Genomic DNA, 20,661 nt, shown 5'->3' with positions numbered 1-20,661 from the left:
TGAATTTTGACCGATGTGATCCAAATCAGACTGAACTAGGCTATATTTAAAAAGTTCAGAATACTTATAGAGTGGGCTAGCTCAAATCTCATGGAGAAAAAAAAAAAAAAACTCTCACAAATTCTATGAAATTTTAAGTTCAACCATCCAAACTAAGTCATTTTTGTTTCCATGCTTAGGTCGGTGGCATGGGTCATAAAAACGGGTTCGGATCTTGCAAAGTGTTTTGGATGCAGACATAAGGGACCCGACCCAAACCCTACCCGTTGCCGCTTCTATTTATCAGCCCCGTCTCCCATCGAAGTCCGCCGACCGATCGTGTTTGGGGTTTTCCGACGGTCCGGAGCCTAATCAATACCGGAGAAGCAGCGATGGGGCGCGGTGGGCGCGGCGACGAAGAGGAGGAGTTCGACGAGGAGGAAGACGAAGAGGAGCTGGAGGAGGAGGAGGAAGAGGACGAAGGGAAGGTGGGCAGGAAGCGAAGCAGATCCCAGTTCATTGACGACGCCGCGATAGAGGACGAGGAGGAGGAGGAGGAGGAGGACGATGACGAGGAGGATGAGGATTTCGGAGGTGATGACCGCCGGGGCCGGAGGCAGAGGAGGCGGAGCGGTGCGGAGTTTTTTGACCTCGAAGCGGCCGTCGACAGTGGCGAAGACGAAGAGGAAGAGGAAGGAGAAGACGGTAACCCTTGTTTTCCTTTCTTCTTGCAGTCCTTTTGGGAAAAAGATTTGATAATTTACGTTTCTTTCTAAATTTCTTCGTTTTGGAGGAAAGAGGAGTTAGGGATTCTATTTGGTTTAGGAAGTTGAATTTTTCAAAGTATTATTGAAAACATGATGCAAGAATTCTTGTCATTGGAGGTATAATTGAAGCTTATAGTGAGTAGATGGAGCAAACAATTAAAACAATTAAAAAGGAAGGGAAAAGATTTCACAAATACCAGGTTTTATGTGAATTATATCCACCAAGCTCATCGACCCAACCAACCTAATGCAACGTTCTTGTGACCAAATTGACTTTAATAGTTGACATATATCATATATCAATTTTCTCACTAAATTTTTTGGAGGTAAGGAAACGAATCTGTAATTGTATGGCTTCATGTAGAATCAGCAGCAACACTATGATATCTAAAACAAATGTAGGAAAACACCTTATCTTTTGCTGTCACCAAATTCTTTTAAAACCCTATCAGCTTGAACTAAGGTTATTGTTTGGAACATCATTCTCATAAAATACCTTTCAATGGTTAGTGCTTTTTGAAGAGACTTTATTTTTTATTTTTTTAGTTGTGCCTTTTGGTGAAGCATTGGGTGTCCGTGCAAACAAATGCAAGGTATAAAGTATGCATCTTCTTGCATAGATGCAATTTAGGTGCATGTGACATGCTTGGATGAGTAATGGTGTCCCACCTTTTCAGTAATTTTTTTCTCAACAGTAAAGGAGGTGATAATTATATACAAAGAGCAAGCTCTATTTGGACTTCATGTTGCCAACAATGATCAAAAAACGAGAATTTAGCAGCAAAAGTGGTTGTCTTTTTGTATTTTATTTTTTGTCCAATTGGAAGTGTTTGCTTCTTTTTTTGCGGATGTTCTTTCATCTTTTATCTTCCCCTCTTCTTATTGAAAAGGAAGAATATGACCTCGCTAATTGTTTTTCTTTCTTTCTTTCTTTCTTTTTCCTTTTTTTTTTTTCTTTTTTTTGTAGGGTTGGGAGGGGGGGGGGGGTTAACATTGTCAGTGGGTGATTACTGAACCTTGATTGCAAATATAAGTCATGAGCTTTCTTGGTCTTGGCCTTATATTCAGAGATTGAAGCAGAAACATGTGTGTTTTTTTTTTTTTTTTTTTAAAGAACTTGCACCTGATTTTCTAAATGTCTACGAAATAGAATAACTTTTGTGTGAGATAGGTTTTTGTAGTTGATGACAAGTAATGGCAGCCTATTTGGTGCTTTAGGATCTAGATGAATTTCAAATGAAACAAAAGGATATTAGAAACAAAGTGTCATCAGAAAAAACAATATGGCCAGCTTTTTCATATTAGTGGTAGAATTTTCATCTATCCTCCGCTACTTCAGTAATAATTAAGAGAAGCAACAGGAGATCTCTTTAATATTCAGATCAACGTCATTTAATCCTTGGTGCCCTGCAGATTGGCCCCTTCAGCAGCCTAACCATATAAAGATAAATATTCGTGAAATTAAATGAGTATACTGAGTATATAACCTATGCAAAAAAATTATTGAGAATAATTATATCATTGTTTGTAAGCCTGACCTGCAAAGAATGAGTCATCATTGTGGAACAGCAAGATCTTAAGAGCAACATGGGATCGGAAAATAGGACAGGTGGTATGGGGTAAGTTAGCTAATGAGATACTAGATATGGGGTAAGAGATTATGGTTTAGTTTTGTGGGATTAGGAATTGGAAGAAACCAGAATGGGCCTGGTGGAGTTGGGCTTGGGAACAATCATACATGGGGTGGAAGGCAATGCATGAGGATGGGGCCATGGAGGAGTGAAAGGGGATGGGGCCAGCAAAACAATTTATGTGGTGCTGGCTCTTGAGTGGATTTTATCCCTTTGTTCAATTAGTAATGTTCTCCGCTTCATATTGCTTATTGATTAATAAATATCTAATGGTGCGACAAATGCAGATTTTATAAATGATGCTGGAGCTGAAATACCTGATGAGGATGAAGGCAGAAGGGTGCATCGCCCGTCCATGATGATGCAAGAGGATCAAGAAGATGTTGAAGAGATGGAGAGACAAGTATATGAAAGATATGCTAAGTCAAGCCATGTAGAATATGGTGAGGATGCCACTGATGTTGAACAGCAAGCTCTATTGCCATCAGTCAAGGATCCAAAATTGTGGATGGTGAAATGCGCGGTATGATTGTCTCTGTTTATGCTCTTTTGTCTAAGTCTTGATCTTGCTTAGTAGTCACAGTCTTCCTAATTTTTTGCTTCCATTAATTGACATCTTTCAAATTGTCTTCCAGATTGGTCGTGAGCGTGAGACAGCTATATGCCTTATGCAAAAATTTATAGATAGGTCAGATCTCCAGATTAGGTCAGTAATTGCATTGGACCATCTTAAAAACTATATATACGTCGAAGCAGAGAAAGAAGCTCATGTTAAAGAGGTCTGAACAGATCTTGTTAGTATATTCTTTCGGCACTTCTTGAAAATTTTAGGTTGCTGCTGACCTCTATGCTTTCAGGCTTGCAAAGGTTTACGGAATATATACTCTTCAGCGAAAGTTATGCTTGTACCAATAAAAGAAATGACTGATGTTCTATCAGTTGAAAGCAAAACTGTTGATCTATCTAGGGATACATGGGTTCGGATGAAGATTGGAATCTATAAAGGAGATCTTGCTAAGGTATGGTTGTCTTTACTGCTAGCTTGTGTCTTGTGTTCTATATCCGTCTTTTTCTAACCAACCTTTCCTCTTGCAGGTTGTTGATGTTGACAATGTACGCCAGAAAGTTATAGTCAAGCTAATCCCAAGAATTGATTTACAAGCCATTGCCAATAAACTGGTATGAATCTTTTTTTAATAAACTCGAATAAAAAAGAAAGTCATCTTTTTCCTTGTTACGTGTGTGCAAGTTTCCTTTCAACCACCTGATAATAAATTGGTATGAATATGTTTTTAATACACGAGTAGAAAAGAAATCATATTGTTTCATCTTGATATGTGTATGTATTAAACTGGTTTTCTTGGCTGAACAAGGAAAATTTTTGACCTAGTTTATTTATTTATTAATATGATCCATTATTTTTCATTTCAAATGCATTATACTTAATCCTATTCAAAATTACTAATTAAGCTAGTCATTATTTTGAATGGTGATCTGCTCTTCTTGGAGCTTTGTTGGATTAATTCTGTCAATTTGCTCTGCCAATTCTCTATATTTCTCTCCTCTCCCTTCTCCTCTCTCTCCTGTGTTGGTTGCAATTATTTTTGTTTACTGTTTTCAAGCATGTTTATGTAAATCATATATTTTCAGGAAGGAAGGGAGGTTCCGAAGAAGAAGACATTTGTTCCTCCACCGCGCTTTTTTAACATTGATGAAGCAAGGCAATTTTGTTTCTTATTCTTCATTTTGTTTGTTAGATGAATTTTGACCAGAAAATGTTATGCTCATTTATTTTTTGGGTTAATTTTGGTTAGGGAGATGCATATCCGGGTTGAGCGGAGGAGGGACAAAGATACTGGTGAATATTTTGAGATGGTTGATGGATTGATGTTCAAAGATGGATTTCTGTACAAAACTGTGTCCATAAGATCAATTAGTTCACAAAACATACAGCCAACATTCGATGAACTCGAAAAATTTCGGAAGCCTGGAGATGATGCTGATGGGGATCTGGCTAGTTTATCTACTTTATTTGCAAACAGGAAGAAAGGCCATTTCATGAAAGGTGATGCTGTTATAGTTGTTCGTGGTGATCTCAAAAATCTGATGGGATGGGTTGAGAAAGTCGAGGATGATACTGTTCATGTCAGGCCAAAGATGTCGGGGTTGCCTGTAATCACTTCTTGACTATTTGTTCTTACTACTTTCAGTGTCTAGTTTAAGCATCTAACTTCAAAAAAAAGAAAAGAAATGGAAAGTAAATTGCATTTCTTTTTGCAGAAAACATTGGCATTTAACGAAAAGGAATTGTGCAAGTATTTTAAACCAGGAGACCATGTAAAAGTGGTCTCTGGTGTTCAAGAAGGTGCCACTGGTATGGTGGTAAAAGTCGAGGGCCATGTTTTAATCATCCTATCAGACACTACAAAAGAAGATGTAAGCTGTTCTCTTACAATATAACCATGGAAAAGCATTTCATATTGGATATTATTTTTCTCTCTGCTGCTGATGTTTTTTTTTTTTTTTTAAATCTCACTCAGATTCGGGTTTTTGCGGACCATGTTGTGGAGAGTTCTGAAATAACTACTGGGCTTACAAGAATTGGGGCTTATGAGTTACACGATCTGGTGCTTCTAGAGTAAGTTTATTATTTATTGTTGGTTTGTTATGTGAAGTGGCAAACCTTTTCTTTTGGTCTTATTCACTTGTTGAATGTTGTGCAGCAATATGTCCTTTGGCGTAATTATACGTGTTGAAAGTGAAGCATTTCAGGCAAGAAAGAGGACTCCATATGGTAGTAATGACTCTTTTATTATTTTTTTAAACTAACTTTTTGCATGTGTTTAGGTGCTTAAAGGAGTACCAGATAGACCTGAGGTGGTTCTTGTCAAATTGAGAGAGATAAAAAGCAAGGTTGAACGACGAACTAGTGCTAAGGATCGGTCAAACAATCTAGTGTCAGTTAAGGATGTTGTGAGGGTTATTGAGGGACCTTGCAAGGTTAGATTTAGTTCCTTATTTTATTACCTAATAAAAAAAAGATGTTGATGCTTTCATTTCATTATTTGATCTATGGTGTTTTCTTCTTGACATAAATTTGTTATTTTTAACCAGGGGAAGCAAGGTCCCGTTGAACATATACATAAAGGGATCTTGTTCATCTATGATCGTCATCATCTTGAGCATGCTGGTTTTATCTGCGCAAAAGCTCAGTCCTGTGTAATCATAGGTGGATCCCATGGAAATCATGATAGAAATGTATGTTTTTAGTGCTTTTGGTAGTTCTAGGATTATTGAAATATGATGTGCCGGTTTTGGTCCGTACACATTACTGGTTGATATCATGTTTGATGCATAGATGATTATGCTGTAGGGCCTAGATCATGTTGACCCAAGATTTGGTGGTTTGAGATCTTCATCCCAGTTTCTTCAGTCCCCAAGAAGACTGCCTCCTAGAGGACCTCCAATAGATTGTATGGCTTGGTCTTGCTGCTATGTTACATCATTTTTTTTTTCATGGCTCTTTGTGTAAGTGATATATTCTGTTATGGACTGGAGTTCTTTAGTAAACCACATAAGAAATCTGATGCAGTTGGTGGACGACAGAGAGGTGGAAGAGGACACGATTCATTGGTTAATAAATGTATTAAAATAAAATCCGGCCCCTTGAAGGGATATCGTGGCCGTGTTAAAGAGGTTACAGGTTCATTGGTGCGAGTGGAGTTGGATTCGCAAATGAAAATTGTTACAGGTAAGAACCAGTTTGCTTCTTTATTCTCTTCATCCTTGTTTTTAATTGCAGACTGACAATTTATAAATTTGCAGTCAAGAGAGAAGATATCGCTGATACAGCTAGTATAGCAACCCCATTCCGGTAATACTGCATGGATGTTTGTTTTATGTTAGCTAGATACATTATTATGTTTTTTCCTGATTTAACTTTATTTTCACCAGTGAATCGCGATATGGTATGGGTAGTGAAACACCCATGCATCCATCACGGACGCCACTGCATCCAATGCAGACTCCAATGAGAGATCCTGGAGGTAAGTTTGCTTGAGTATCTACTAGTGAATTTTGATCATTGTATGGTTTTCTGATTTTTAAATTTCTATAAGATGATTGGAAGAATCTATTTTTACTTCATTTTGTACTTATCTGATGGTTTCTTGTATTATGATTTTACGATCTGTTGGTCATGCATAATTTCTTTGATAACATATGTATATATGTTATTCTATACTAAATTTTAAGACACGTGTAATAAGCGTCCAGCATACATATTTCCAATCAAAACCTTAATGTTGTTTTAATTGCCTTTTCTCACGGTGAAATCTTTATTAGATTTACAAACTCCATTTCCTTATTGTCCTTTTTTTTTTCGCAGCAACACCCTTGCATGATGGAATGAGAACACCCATGCGGTCCTGGGCTCCAATGAGCCCTGCAAGGTTTGTCCACTCATATATATATATATATATATCTCATTTTATCTTAATGCTGTGGCTGCCATATTGTAAGTTATGTTAAGGCTATGATTTGCTCTCATGAGCTTCTTTTATTACTTCTGTCACATATAACAAAAATTTTATCGGTCTTGTATGACCAAATGTACTCCTTTGAACTTCTATCAATGGGGCCTGTGAGTCCAACCTTTTGAGCCAACAAACATGAATCCTATTGTAAGTACAATCATCATGTGGTAAATACTGCCCCGACATTCACTTTCTGATAGATGTCTGTAAAATCCATCAAAGAGAACAGGGAGTATATTTATCGAATCTACTACAAACAATATGATTGGTGAGACCTAATTGAGGCTTCAAAGTTTCCTTGGATAAGCCGTGTGTACCATACAGCCGCTAGATCTATAAAATTATGGAGTGATTGATTCAACAGATGATTTATTATATATGTACCACCACACGTATGTACACCAAAATCTATAAGACAGACGCGTCCTATGTCAAACTTCATGAAGCTTCATGTGTCATATTCTTCTAGATACATCAAGACCTGACATCCATGTCACATGTTCGTGTGGCATTGCCTACTTTATGTAGACATTATATCAGTTTAGCTTGAAATAATTATTACAATGCTTGTAATGCTAAACTACAGATCCCTAGGAAAGTTTAAATTGTTTATGATGCTTAGGCCAAAAAGATCGATTGGTATATTTGTAAGGATATAACATTTTTGTGAAGCAAGTTTAGTTTCTGATATTATTTTACATTAATTGCCTTTGCATATTCACAAAGTGTGCATGATAAGCAGTTTTACAGGGACTTCGTGTCCAGCTTAAAGAGTCCGTGCCATACATGTATTATCAAGTTCAATACACATTGGAATATTGGATGCTTGGTTAACTACCAATTTCTTTAATGGCAAATTTTAGAGATTGGTGAAAATTGGAGGCTTGGATACTTCTGAATGAGTCTTGCTGACCTTAGTGATGTTGGACTGAACTTTTTGTTTTTTTGGGGATCTTGGTCTGTGTGGGTATTAAAAGTCTTAAAAATGTCACAACTTATGTCTGTGGTATCCCGGAACTAACGTTAGAGTTTGAATGAGGAGCATTAATTTTAATAAGAACATTGTTGGTAAGAAATATAGCATGGCTGCCCATACATATATTGTAACAAAAAGTGCAGTACATGCACCTACATGAACATCTTTTCACTGTACACTCTAAGAGGCCACACCAATAAGCTTCAATGTGTTTGACGATCCTCTCTTAGAGACATGAGGCAATGTGAGTCTCGCATCAGATAAGATTTTCAAAACAGCAGTGGCACAAGCATTTGTTTTGTGCGGCTAGGGAATTGGTAAGGGCAATCTCCTATCTCTGTGTCTTAAATGATGATGCATTGAAATTCTTCTATATTTTGTAGGAAATTGAAACTTAGTGGAAATTTCATTTTGATTATGGGATGTCTTAAAACATCCATTGATCTCTGATGATCTGGTCCAACCGTTTAGCATTCAATTTCTCATTTGAGGTCATTATAAGCACTTTGGTGTGCTTGGAAGGGAACATAGGGATGGGATCAGACCTTTTATTTATTTATTTTTTAAATTTTGATGCCTGCAAATAGAGGCCTCCAGCTTGCGGTCAGCATTTAGCTCTTCTTGTTTTCAGTAGATATTCTTTTGATGCTAAAATCAAGATTCTTCTGGGAGGTCTTTTATATCTGACTTTATAGGGCATTGCTGCAACTTAACAATCATATATTTAGGATTACGAACTACCTAATAAGGCAATAGGATATTGCTGGCAAGCAAAATTGATGTCAACAAGAACTTGAAAGGTTTATGAGATCTAACTTGCCCACACAAACAACGACAAGCATGCCAAGAGTTCCAATGAGGCGAAGGGCTGAAAACAAAGATAATTTTTTATTATTTTCTGAGGCTTGGGGCAGGGATGATGGCTATATACATGTATTTAATTACTGTTAGGAGATATGCGGTAAGGGGAAAGAGACAATTGCTCTCATGAAGCAGTGTTAAAAGTGCAATTGTTGTGAAACATACTTGAGTCGCAGACTCGCAGCATGTCATTATGTTAAATTCTTGGCCTTTCTTCTTATAGAATGCAGAATGCATTGCCAAACATCCTTGGCTCATGATCACTTTGTCGTCTTAAATCTTTGGTCGTTTTTTTTGTAGGATCATACGGGAAATTTTTGATGATATCCCATGTGGTTTATAATGCATTTACTCCTTGAAATTTTACAGTGCAAAAAAAAAAAAAAAAGTGGAAATGTAAAGGACAATCATAATGAATAATAATTTTTTTAAAGAAATTAATTCCTTTTTGTTATTTTAATAAACTTCACCTTTTCTAACAGTGTTTATTTCATATTTTCTAGATACATTATTTGTTGTGTCCCCAACTCATGTTTTCTTGCTCTTGTTAGACCAAACTTTAAATATATTTCAAAATTTGACTTGTATCTATTGGTGCAACACTAGCACTAAGAAAGAAAGTTGTGTCCCCGTGCTTGGTAATTACTTCCATGACTGATGAAGTAATGGTAATTAAGACTCATGAAGATATTCATGAGAGTAACAATGAAGATATTCATGACTGATGAGGTTACCTAAAGTAGCAGCTGGCATGGGGTTAGCAATGGGGAACCAGATATTTTCAATAGAGCAAGGAACCACAAGGAAGCAAGTACAAGAGTTAGATAATTAGGGGTGTTCAGACATGGGTAGAAGCTTCTGGCTGCTAGGGGGTGTGCTCTCATGATTAGTTCTAAGGTTTTCTATGGGTGTGTTTGGTGTTGCTTTTGATTTTTCAAAAAGTCACTCTCAAAAACAGATATATTTAGCTTCTTAAATAGAAAGAACTTTTTGCTATATTTAATGATGGGTACTGGCATATTGTATGACTGTTTTGTGGATGGGCTTACCAGATTTGAAAGACAATGAGCAATCGCAGAAGAAGGCCTCGAAATCAGTTTTTCTACCGTCTTTTAAGAGCACTTATTTAAATTTTGCTTCTCATAATAGCACTTTTCAAATGATACCACAAAAGACTTAATTTTTTTCAGGAAGTACTGTTGTTACTTTGGAAGTATCCAAAGGACTTCTTTTAACCAACACCAAATGATCCCTAAATGAAATGAGAGTGATGTTCAAAGGAAGTTCAATGTTGTACAAAAATCTTTTGGGACATTGTTTTGGTTAATAAGACTTAAGGTAAAATGCAGATGAACGCTTCAAAAAAAGTTTTGAATTCTGTTCTGGCTATAATCAAGTTTATTTAATTGTAATTTGACTTAATGTGGTGCCATGGTGTTGCTGCAAAATTATGGATAATCTCTAAGGTAATCGTTTTTCTATGTAAGCATTTTTCATTGTATGCAAAAATGAGGATGGCTCTTTTGGATTATAGTGAAGTTGGTGAGATGGATATACATTTTGTAATTATGTAATTGCTTGGTGTCAGTGTGACTAAATGGAACATGCTATGATGTTCAAATACAAGATGAATGCATAACACCATTTGGAGTAACAAATAATGAGTGCATGACCATAAGATGAGTGTGAAAATATTGTTGTTATAGTGGATATTTGGAAATGTGCTTTGAAAATTCTAAGTGATATTGGGGTATAGATGGAACCGAAGTTGTATACATCACAAGTACCTACGAAGCATGCATGTGGGTCATGGAGAGATCCAATCAAGGTTTTGAAAATTGGTACCGATGACCGTTTCGATCACCGACCGGTTTGGTATGGTACTGGTTCGGTATCGTATCGACACGATATGCGGGCGTGCCTGTCGAATCGGCATGCCATTTTTTTTTGCTTTTTTCATTTTTTTGGGAGGGGGTATCTAATCAAGTTTTTATGAATTATTTAATATTTTAAAGCTCAAATTGATATTTAGTGGTATTTATTAATGTTTGTATTATTCTGATACACCTTTAATTGCGTGTAACACGAATCTAAGTATGATATTATGTTATTTAGCATCTTAAATAATCAATATATGGACTAGATATTATTAGATCTTAAAATATTTAAATCAATTAAAAAAATTTAAAAATACTCAATACGTATCGATCTTCAGAATCTGCTCGACCGTCGATGTCCATAAATATTTGGACCATTTAATAGTCAGGAGGAACATCAATCAATGTCTCTAGCCACATAGCATTATAATCCTATACTCATTCCATAAAATAAGCGTGTTGGATCATAACTTATCCTTGATCTCTCACTGAGATCTTGGTTCTGAGAGGTATCATCAGACTAATAATCTGGTTGTAAAGGGGTCCATCCAAATATACTGACAGTAAATTTTGATCCATAAGGCGCTTCAGACTGCATAGGATAGTAGCCACTAGAAGACGATGTCTCCGATGCATCATATCCATATCCATAAAGATCATAGCCTGCCTATGGCTGCGAGTAAGGATCCAAAATACGAGGATGAACCTGATATATCTATAGATCCTACTTCACATACGAAGTTATCTGTAGCTACATCATATCTTGAACGACCTCGCGGAGCCCGTCGCCTATATGAAATTGTATCGTCAAGGGCTCTACCAGCTCGTACATCATGGTTCCTATCCTGCGTGGCGTGCGTAAATTGAGACTCATCAGTGAATTGTAGACCACCAACCAGCTGCATCTCAGATCCCTCTATGATTACCAGATCCATGAGTAGCTGAAGAACTATCATCATTGCTTTGTCTAATGTCTAAATTTAAGTGAATCGAATGATCTCTTTACTAGGGCTGCAACCATCTTTTCTTTTCTTTTATCTCTATGCATAGCAGCTGCCTGTCCTCTCGTCATGTCTTGCTCTGGCTGTCTAGGCTGTGAGGGTGGATGCTTTGGCGTATCGGCTGGAGGCCTATATGGAATGTTATTACTTGCCCATTGAGAGGCATCAATCCCAGCCTTGCTAGCAATAAAATTGGCAGGTCGTGGAGGCAATCCTGGCTCATCAAGCTCTGGCTTCTGTTGTTGACTCATAACTCATCCGATCATCGGATCTCCATCTTTATCAACAAAATCACTGATAATTGGATCTGAGTACTTCAGTTGAACTTTCTCCATGCATTTGAGCCTCGACCTCAAATAATAGCGCACATACACAAGATCATTGAGATATTTCTGTTTTAGACAGTTCCTCTACTTGCTGTGGATAAGGACAAAGGTCGATCAGTTGCGCTCACATTCACTTGATGAAACCGTCTGGGAGAGAATTTTAATGGCAAGATTCTTCAGATTTCATGCGGATCCATCAAAATACACTCACTATTCAGCTGCAAAATCATTGAAATTTAGCAAAATCAAAAAAAATTAAATATATCAATATGATTATAGATTTATTAATATATATCTGGATTCATCTTTGATTTGCTTCTGATGGCTACATTATTTTCAAATGATTCTGTGCCCTCCCTAAATATTTTCATTTATAAAAAAATTATTTGTTATAAATTTATAATGTCTTATTTGTTGAAGATACAACTAAGTTAATAAATATCATTGAACTTGTTCAAGATACAAAGCCGCGATATCTGGATTGGACTCCATCTTGTCTATTACATTTTGTAGGATGGACAATAGCTCTTCATCCATGCTAATTTTAGGTAGGAGTACTGAAATCTCGGGTTCAGATAATAAGCTGCACATAGATTTTCATAATTGATTAAGTTTATTTATATAAATTTTGAAAGAGTTTTTGATTTGCTGCTTATCTATTAAATGCAACTTCTTACCCATTTGATAATCCCATCGATGGTCGATGATCTTGATGTGCTCATCGGCATGCTGTGGATCTATCACCTTGATTTATTCTTTTGCTCTCTCCATCATATAATATAATAAGTCCATCTGGGGGTATCACTCACCATCTACGGTCCGAAGCACTTCATATAGAGACTTGATAGCCGTCACTATCTTCTCGGCTCGCTGTTAGAATGATTGTCTCGTCATTAAGCTCTCCACATTGCTTCTCTCAGTGCCTATCTTGGCATATCTGTTCTGTTATCACTCGGGACTGACAAACATCTGACATAGATGTACTTTCTTATCAATCAGACTATCAAGTACTATATAATTAGTAGCAAACTGTGTGACATCTGATCTCAATATATCATCTCTAGCAAACTGCCGCATTAATGATAGGACCCATGTATGGTTGTAGATGAATTTGGTGATGTTCTGTACTGACTCCACTACCTTTTGCATCCTATAAATTTTTCCAATATCCATCAACATTAGATCGATATAATGTGCAGTAAGTACATAGGATCCAAAAAATATGCGGTCGCTGCTCCATCAATATCTTCTCTGCAGTCTTATATTGTGGTCCATTATCTGTGATAACCTGCGTGATATTCTGCTTTTCTACTTGATCAATCACCTCCATCAATCTGAGGATGTAGCTGGCATCGTGCACCTCAGCTGAAGCATCAACAGATTTGTGAAAAAATATTCTTCTATTACAATGTCAAGAAATTGATGATGCTTCGTCTAGTAGGACCAATCCAACCATCATACATCACAGTCAACTCATACACAAGCCACTTGTTATGATACAAGGCAATCCGTTTTTCAAGATCCTTCTTATTCTGGTCCCAAAGCTCACTATGGATATCTCTTGGTCCTGGAGGATCTACACCTGAACCAATAGCCTGTATAGATGAAATGGCAAAGCAATAATATGGGTTGTCTGCTGCATTCGTTGTGATGTGATTGAAGTGAAATCAAGATTTAATAGCTCGTCACATATCTTTTTTATTTTTTCTCAACATAGTATCAATCCTCTGTTGCTTGGAATTTCTGCTAGAAAATGCATGTGGATCCAAATCGTGGATAGTGGCTCCTGTTGGAATCTCTGTAGAAGACTTCTTTCTACTGCCAAATACTCCCAATATGGATGCAAGACGGCTGGTGCCTCTATCGATGGGTTCTTTAATTGAGGATGTTCTCTTAAATCGTGACTCAGACTCTGCTACAGTGCTTTCTGAGCCTGATCCGTCCTTATAAGCTAACGATTCAAATCGAGCTCTATACCTGACTGGCTGCCACTGATCATCCAAGCTCGTCTGAATGGTAGCCTTGATCTGTGCCTGCTCATCATCTAGAATAGATCTTTCTTCTGACCTCATGGAGTGATAAAAATGTGGCTCTATTGTTTGACGGTCTATTTGCCTTCATCAAATTTCTTTTCTTCGCTGTTTTAAAATCAGTGAAGTGTTTCTTCATTAACTAACGGACCTCTTGTGGACACTTACGGCATATAGCTACATTCGGATAGCTGTCAGTTAAATGTTGCTTCAACCGTGTAACTCTTTGAATTCTATGCTACACCATTTACATCTCCAATGATGCCGATCCGAGAGCATTTCCTTATGCTCCCAATCAATGTCACGTTCTGAATCATTTTTTTTCTTGATGGATCCATTCCTGAAAATTGATAAACATATCACTTCAATAATTACGAAAAAATAATATATTTCATTTACATAATTTTTTATATTTTTTAAATTATTTATTTATTTATTATTTTTTAAAATAAAATATATTAAAAATTTTAAAAAAATTATGAAAATATAATTTGATCTTAGATCTATGTAGAATCTTACCATGCAATATCCACGGTAAGATTCTACATAAATCTAAGATCAAATTATTTTTTCATAATTTTTTTCAAATTTAGATCTATGTAGAATCTTACCATGAAATGCTTTTTTTTTTTTTTTCAAATTTAGGTCTAGGCTACTATGCGCAAGATGCATTAAAATATTGATAAATAGGCACCAAATTTATGTCAAAAATAGCTTGCAAGTCCCTAAACAATAATCCGATCTTACAGTTATTTTTAAAATTTATTTTTTTAAAAAATTTTTTATTTTAAAAATATATTTTAATTTAAAAAATTATATACTTAACGAAAATTAATGATTTTAGTATCATTGTGTAGATCATCATATCAGAAAAAATTTTTTTGACATGGTTTCTCCTTGTTTTTTCATTTTTCATGAATTTTTCAATAAAAAAGAGAGGAAAGAGAGATAGAAAGGAGAAACATATCTTAAAGGGTTTTAATCCATATATTCCTGGAGTCTTCCCGCCGCTCTCGGTGTTAGGGAGTGAGAAAGGGAGACAGAGAGATTGAGAAACGAAGAAGTTGAAAGACTTCTTCTCTGTCTCAGAAAATAAAAGAAGCCGAATTGGGCGGTTCGGCTCGATAAATCTGCATATCGCTCGGTTCGAAACGAAACCGTCTGGTTTGGTGTCAAATTGGGCGGTTTTTATTTTTTATATTTCATTTTTTTTTATTTTTCCATGTCAGGTGCCGAAAATCAGGGCCGAACCGACTCAATTCCGCGTTGATCTGGCTCGGTACCCCCTGAATCAGGCGGTTCGGTCCGGTTTTCAAAACCATGGATCCAATAGCTCCTGTAATTTGTGTCATTTCATTCTCTAGGGGACAGACATGGTGCACAATCCATATGGGATGCTGAATCTTATTGTATGACTTATATGTAGCACGTTATCTGGTGTTTACACATTTAGGTGTTGATGAGATAAATTACATCTGATGTAAAATAGGCTAGTAAGGAGAGGGTTGCAAGGACAAGTATGAGAATAAAAGATGGATGCAAGTTGTGATAGAAATGGTGTGACCTTAGGTGGATGAATGGTGAAACAGCTTTCCAAGTTGACTATGATCAGATTGACATATTTGTGCTTTTCATTCTCATGTTGACTATGGCAAGTTTCTCAATCTTGAGTGATTGAAAAAAGAAGTTCCGAACTTGACATTTAAATAAAACTAGGCTTGTCACATATAGAATATGTACTTCAGATTCATTTTATTTCCTTTCAAGGCATATTACTTAAAAGTATGAAATGTGTAATCATGCTGTTTCTTGGGTTTTTAATACTATCATTTTCACGAGCAGTTGCAAGGGAGTGGTAGCTGACTTACACTGGTTTTCCTGATCTTATTGTAATTGGACCAGGGATAGTTGGGAAGATGGAAACCCTGCCACTTGGGGAGTCAGTCCACAATATCAGGTTTGGTATCTTGTCCTATTCTAGGTGATACAGACAGTATTGCAGATGTAAATATTATATTAAGAAATTTAGTTTTTCATTTGTGTTACTATCAGTTCTTTTGCATTATGTTTAGCCAACTTTATATGCATTTCCAATTCATTTCAGCCGGCAACTCCACCTGCCAGGCCATATGAAGCACCTACACCTGGTTCAGGTTGGGCTAACACTCCAGGAGGTTATAGTGAATCTGCAACACCAAGGGAAAGCAGCTATGGTAGTTATATGGATTTGTAACTTTGGGATTTATTTTTATATAGCATCATGGATGAGAGATATAACTTTGTCATCTGCTCTTTTCAGGAAGTGCTCCAAGCCCTTACGTACCATCAACACCTGGTGGACAACCAATGACCCCTAGTTCTGCCTCATATCTTCCTGGTACTCCTGGTGGACAGCCCATGACACCTGGAAATGTTGGGCTGGATATCATGTCTCCAACAATTGGTCAGATGCCATCCTCTTTCTTTTCTGTGCTGGGATTATATGATCTTCATGAGTCATGACTTCTCACCGTCCCCTATCTTCTTCTAGTCAATGATTTCCCTTCAAGTATCTTCATGAATTGTTTTACCTTGGTTGATTAGCTTATCTTTGCCAATAGCCCTATTGCATCCTTTGGTGAATTAGACTCATTAAATATGGCTTCTATCTTCCATTTGACTGCTGTATGTTTTTTTTTTTCCTTTTTCCTTCTTTTTTTTTTTTTTTTGTGGGGGGGGGGGGTTGCGTGCTTGCATCTGTTTAAGCTGCAGCTGGCTATATGTGCAACATTATGAGAACATCCTTTAGTTGCCTCTTGTTCTGTCCTCTTTCCCCTAAAAATATTTTCTCAAAACTATATGCACGCCAGTAGCATTGCAAAGTTCAAGCAGCAATGCTGATTTGCGTTCATAAAGCATGGTGAACTGTTTAGATTTTAGAATGATGAGCATGCCTAAGATGCTACTAACTTTACAAGCAATTGCTGTGTTGCAGGTGAAGGAGAAGGCAATTGGTTCATGCCCGACATTTTGGTAAATGTTCAACGGCCTGGTGAGGATTCACATGTTGGAGTCATCCGAGAGGTGCTGATGGTATGTACATGACACATGCAAAATGTGATTATATAGTTGAATTGAATTGTAAACGTAACCGGATAGTATCATTTCATTTTTGTATCATGGTGTCTTTTTATAGTTGACATGAAATGACCGCTTGACTTGCAGGATGGGTCATGCAAGGTTTCTCTCGAGTCAGCAGCAAATAAAGAGATAGTGACCGCACATCCAACAGAGTTGGAGGTGGTGAGGCCAAGGAAATCCGACAAAATCAAGATCATGAATGGTTCACTCCGTGGAGTCACTGGGAAACTCATTGGCATTGATGGTTCTGATGGCATAGTGAAATTGGATGACACCTATGAGGTCAAAATATTAGACATGGTCATTCTTGCTAAACTAGCAACACAGTAAATACTGGTATCGCCAGGGAAGGGACCTCATTTGGAATCACTGTTTGGATGCCCGTCTCCTGTTTTGAACCAGAAAGCCAAGTTTTGCCTCCTTTCCAAAGATAGCTGAAGCACATTCCATGTCTTAAACTGGAGCAATGATTGATTTTTCGTCTGTTCATCCATTTTCTTGGTTCATGACTTGGTGTCTGCGCCTCATGGGATGGCTTGGAGCATCCCTTTTCACAAACACACGCTATCAACCAAATTCAGTGTATACTTTGAAGCTGAATTGAAGGAAATGTCGAGTCACTATTCTAGCTATACCTGAAGATGTAAATTTTTATTTTTACCTTGTTGAATAGGTCATTTTGAGGAACTTGGTGAGAAAATGCAGTTGGTAGTGTTTATCTTTTAGTGTTAGTGAGATTGCTGGAAGACAGACCATATTATGTTTGAAATTGTATTCTTTCGCACGCTTCATTTATTTCATACAAGTTCCAATTACAGAACCGGGATTTCTAGGGGCTTTCACCATTTTAGTGGAACTATGTGGCGCGTCATATGTATTTTTTACGGGTGGGATGTGTCTCAGGAACTTTAGATACTGCTTGCCTAACGTTTGCTGTTACTCTGGATGATATGCGTCATATCTCTTCCATGTAGCCATCAACCAGTAAATTAGAAAACATTTGTGTTCGATTTTCTTCATTTCTCACTTTCCAGATGCGAAATATCTCTTGCATAAGGTCACGAACCTGTAACTTAAAAAACATTCGTGTTCAATTTTCTTCATTTCTTTCTATGATTTCCAATAGCCCTGCCCTTTGAGGAGTCTGGCTTAAGCCTCACACAATATGTTAAGCTGCTGGGTTTGAGTGTGGTATTCCTTGTTTCAGATGTTAATGTTTTTTTTTTTTGGTAAAATGTTAATGATTTTCAGATATATAAGTTTTAATATTATATGACAACCAAGTGAAGCACATTAATCTCCCAGGATAAACAGATAATACAGCCCGGTCTTTAGTTTCTCATAATGGTTCTTTCGGGAAATGTTGTTCCTTGGGCCTTGCTTGGAATTGAGCCTACCCGACTCTTTTTTTTTTTATTTTTTTGTTTTGCAGATCTTTAAATGCTGTGAAGCATATAATATAAGCCAGATTGACACAAACTTAGTAGCATTTACCGGATGAGCACTGCATCACCTAAGTGCATAGCAGTTTAGGTATGTGTTATTCCAAGTACTGGACCACTAGCCGAGTACAGCGTTCTGGTTTCCATCTGGGCTCGTTCCTTTCTTATTAACAGCCGCTGGTTTCTAAAGCACAATAACATCATGCACTTTGGGCAAAATTTTCTAAGATGGTCAATACATTTTTGTAACAACTTTGTGGTTCTGCTTTGTTCCTTCCTTCTTTGTAAGATAGCATGATGACACAGCCCTAGAGTTAATACATCTACGAGCGACAGCTTATAACATTTCATGACTGAGAGGTTACTTAGGGGCCGAATCCCAGACAATTAAATCTAGATGTTTAGCAACATGAGAGACCATCCAATTTGCTACACTGTTCGCCTCCCTACAAACATGAAAAGCCTTGAATAGCCCTAGAGTAGAAATCGAGCTTTTTAATTAGTATAACTAGTCGGTCTTGTTGCTCCTGGCAAAGTGGAGATGCTTGTAGCTGTTCTTCACCACAGAAAGCATGCACTTGGGACCATGCCACAAGTTGTACAAAGCTTGCGTAACCAAACCAGTTCACTCTTAAGCTTTGTGGTGCGAAACAGTAAATTTCTCCTCTGCTGCTTGGCATGGCCAAACTTGACTGCAGAAAGGGCCATCGGTTGTATCATTTGCCTCCACTGGGGAAATTGCGGTTCAGAGACAATTCTATCTCCTCAAGAGAGTGACCTTCTCTTTTTTCAACTATGAAATCCATGGCAAATACAACAAAATAAACACTGGTCCGACTCCAATTTATCCACCAATTCTGGATAAAATATTCCGCCAAAAAGTTGTAAATTTGGAAATGTACATGGAATACATCCAAATTAGTGTCGTCATATAAGTTTTGCTGGGTGCATAATGAGAAGGAACAAAATGCATGCTTATTATATCATGGTTTTTAAATACACTTGGCGTATATCGATACTATTTACTATCAAAGCAACAGTTTCACATCATATGACAATATTTTGAGCCGCACCGCAAGGACGAATGCTCTTCACATAAACGAAGCTCGAGACAGAGCACGCCCAAGCAAAGCGAGCATCGATACCTTCAACTAGATTATATATACAGACGCGCACTTACCTCAAAGACCTTTCTTGATGAGAAAAATACTTGATAAACCATTCTCACAGGACAAGTCTCGTGGAACAATCTGACATAATATACATCTTTCATAAACATGATATCCACTAGGCCCATGAAAGATATTTAGAATAATTTTTAATCCAGCTGATATTATGCTGATAGAAATGTATATGATACACAATCAGTCCCACTTATAGAATTTGTGCAGATGATTTTTTTTCTTTGATACGATGGAAATACAATGTTTCAACACAAGAAAAAGGGGACGACATGTTTTGGTTATGGGAAAAGAATCTACACCATTTTTTCGGCAAAAATGTACTTAGACCATTTGGAAAATTTATTTCAGCTTTAAAAAGTCCATTATTCCCTAGTTTTTAGGAAGCCAATCTATCCCCAATCAAACCACTCCCACTAGCATCGGACACTTTCGATGGTTCAAGTCCGTTTGGGGCCGCAGAATTTGTACTACTCTCTGATACAACAGAATTTGAGTCCTTCTGCTTGCAACCTGGCATAAGACGGATATTTCCCATACTGGCATGAGAAACGTATTGGATTTTGGTAGTAATTTATTGTATATTTGTAGCCCATTCAAAATTTTAATTCAAAAGTCCACGTTTCTCAGGATTTTGATTCTAAGCAAGTTAGTTTTGGTTGTTTGTAAAGAGCGTTAGGTGAAAAACAAGCTCTTTACCAAAAAAAAAAGAAAAAAAGAAAAAAAGAAAAAGAGAAAAACCTACCTTACCAATATGGTGGCACAGGCGTCGCGGTATCCATCACCTGAGGGAAGTTTGGGGAATGTCACCAGCCGTAATTAACCCGGTTGAAGTTGCTGTCCTCCAAGAGAATGAGAATCGCACAAGAACCGTATCCTGAACCGTTCATTGCACGCTCTTTTATCAATGACTAAAACTCATGCCAGAAAAGAAA

The 20,661-nt window shown here is 37.1% G+C and overlaps 1 protein-coding gene across 1 annotated transcript; it reads left to right on the top strand.

Annotated features, from left to right (window-relative positions):
* The first annotated feature begins 301 nt into the window (after positions 1-301).
* On the top strand, positions 302-17,923 carry LOC105050078 (putative transcription elongation factor SPT5 homolog 1). Its single transcript, XM_010929940.4, has 22 exons — positions 302-684; positions 2,665-2,900; positions 3,013-3,156; positions 3,235-3,396; positions 3,473-3,556; positions 4,028-4,098; positions 4,192-4,549; positions 4,658-4,813; positions 4,918-5,015; positions 5,101-5,149; positions 5,225-5,377; positions 5,492-5,635; positions 5,751-5,850; positions 5,970-6,128; positions 6,203-6,251; positions 6,332-6,423; positions 6,765-6,828; positions 15,886-15,940; positions 16,088-16,196; positions 16,283-16,426; positions 16,958-17,055; positions 17,188-17,923. The coding sequence occupies exons 1-22, from the start codon at positions 372-374 to the stop codon at positions 17,431-17,433; spliced, it is 3,084 nt and encodes a 1,027-aa protein (XP_010928242.1). The 5' UTR covers positions 302-371; the 3' UTR covers positions 17,434-17,923.
* The last annotated feature ends 2,738 nt before the right edge of the window (positions 17,924-20,661 follow it).

Source organism: Elaeis guineensis, chromosome 8 (genome assembly GCF_000442705.2).
Source record: "Elaeis guineensis isolate ETL-2024a chromosome 8, EG11, whole genome shotgun sequence".
NCBI classification, from domain to species: domain Eukaryota; kingdom Viridiplantae; phylum Streptophyta; class Magnoliopsida; order Arecales; family Arecaceae; genus Elaeis; species Elaeis guineensis.
This window is presented reverse-complemented; position numbering and strand designations above follow the sequence as displayed.

Coding starts and splice junctions, on each gene's coding strand:
- LOC105050078 (XM_010929940.4), top strand. CDS start 372: ATGGGGCGCGGTGGGCGCGGCGACGAAGAGGAGGAGTTCGACGAGGAG. Junction 6,252..6,331: donor AGTATAGCAACCCCATTCCG/GTAATACTGCAT, acceptor TATTTTCACCAG/TGAATCGCGATATGGTATGG. Junction 16,197..16,282: donor ACCAAGGGAAAGCAGCTATG/GTAGTTATATGG, acceptor TGCTCTTTTCAG/GAAGTGCTCCAAGCCCTTAC.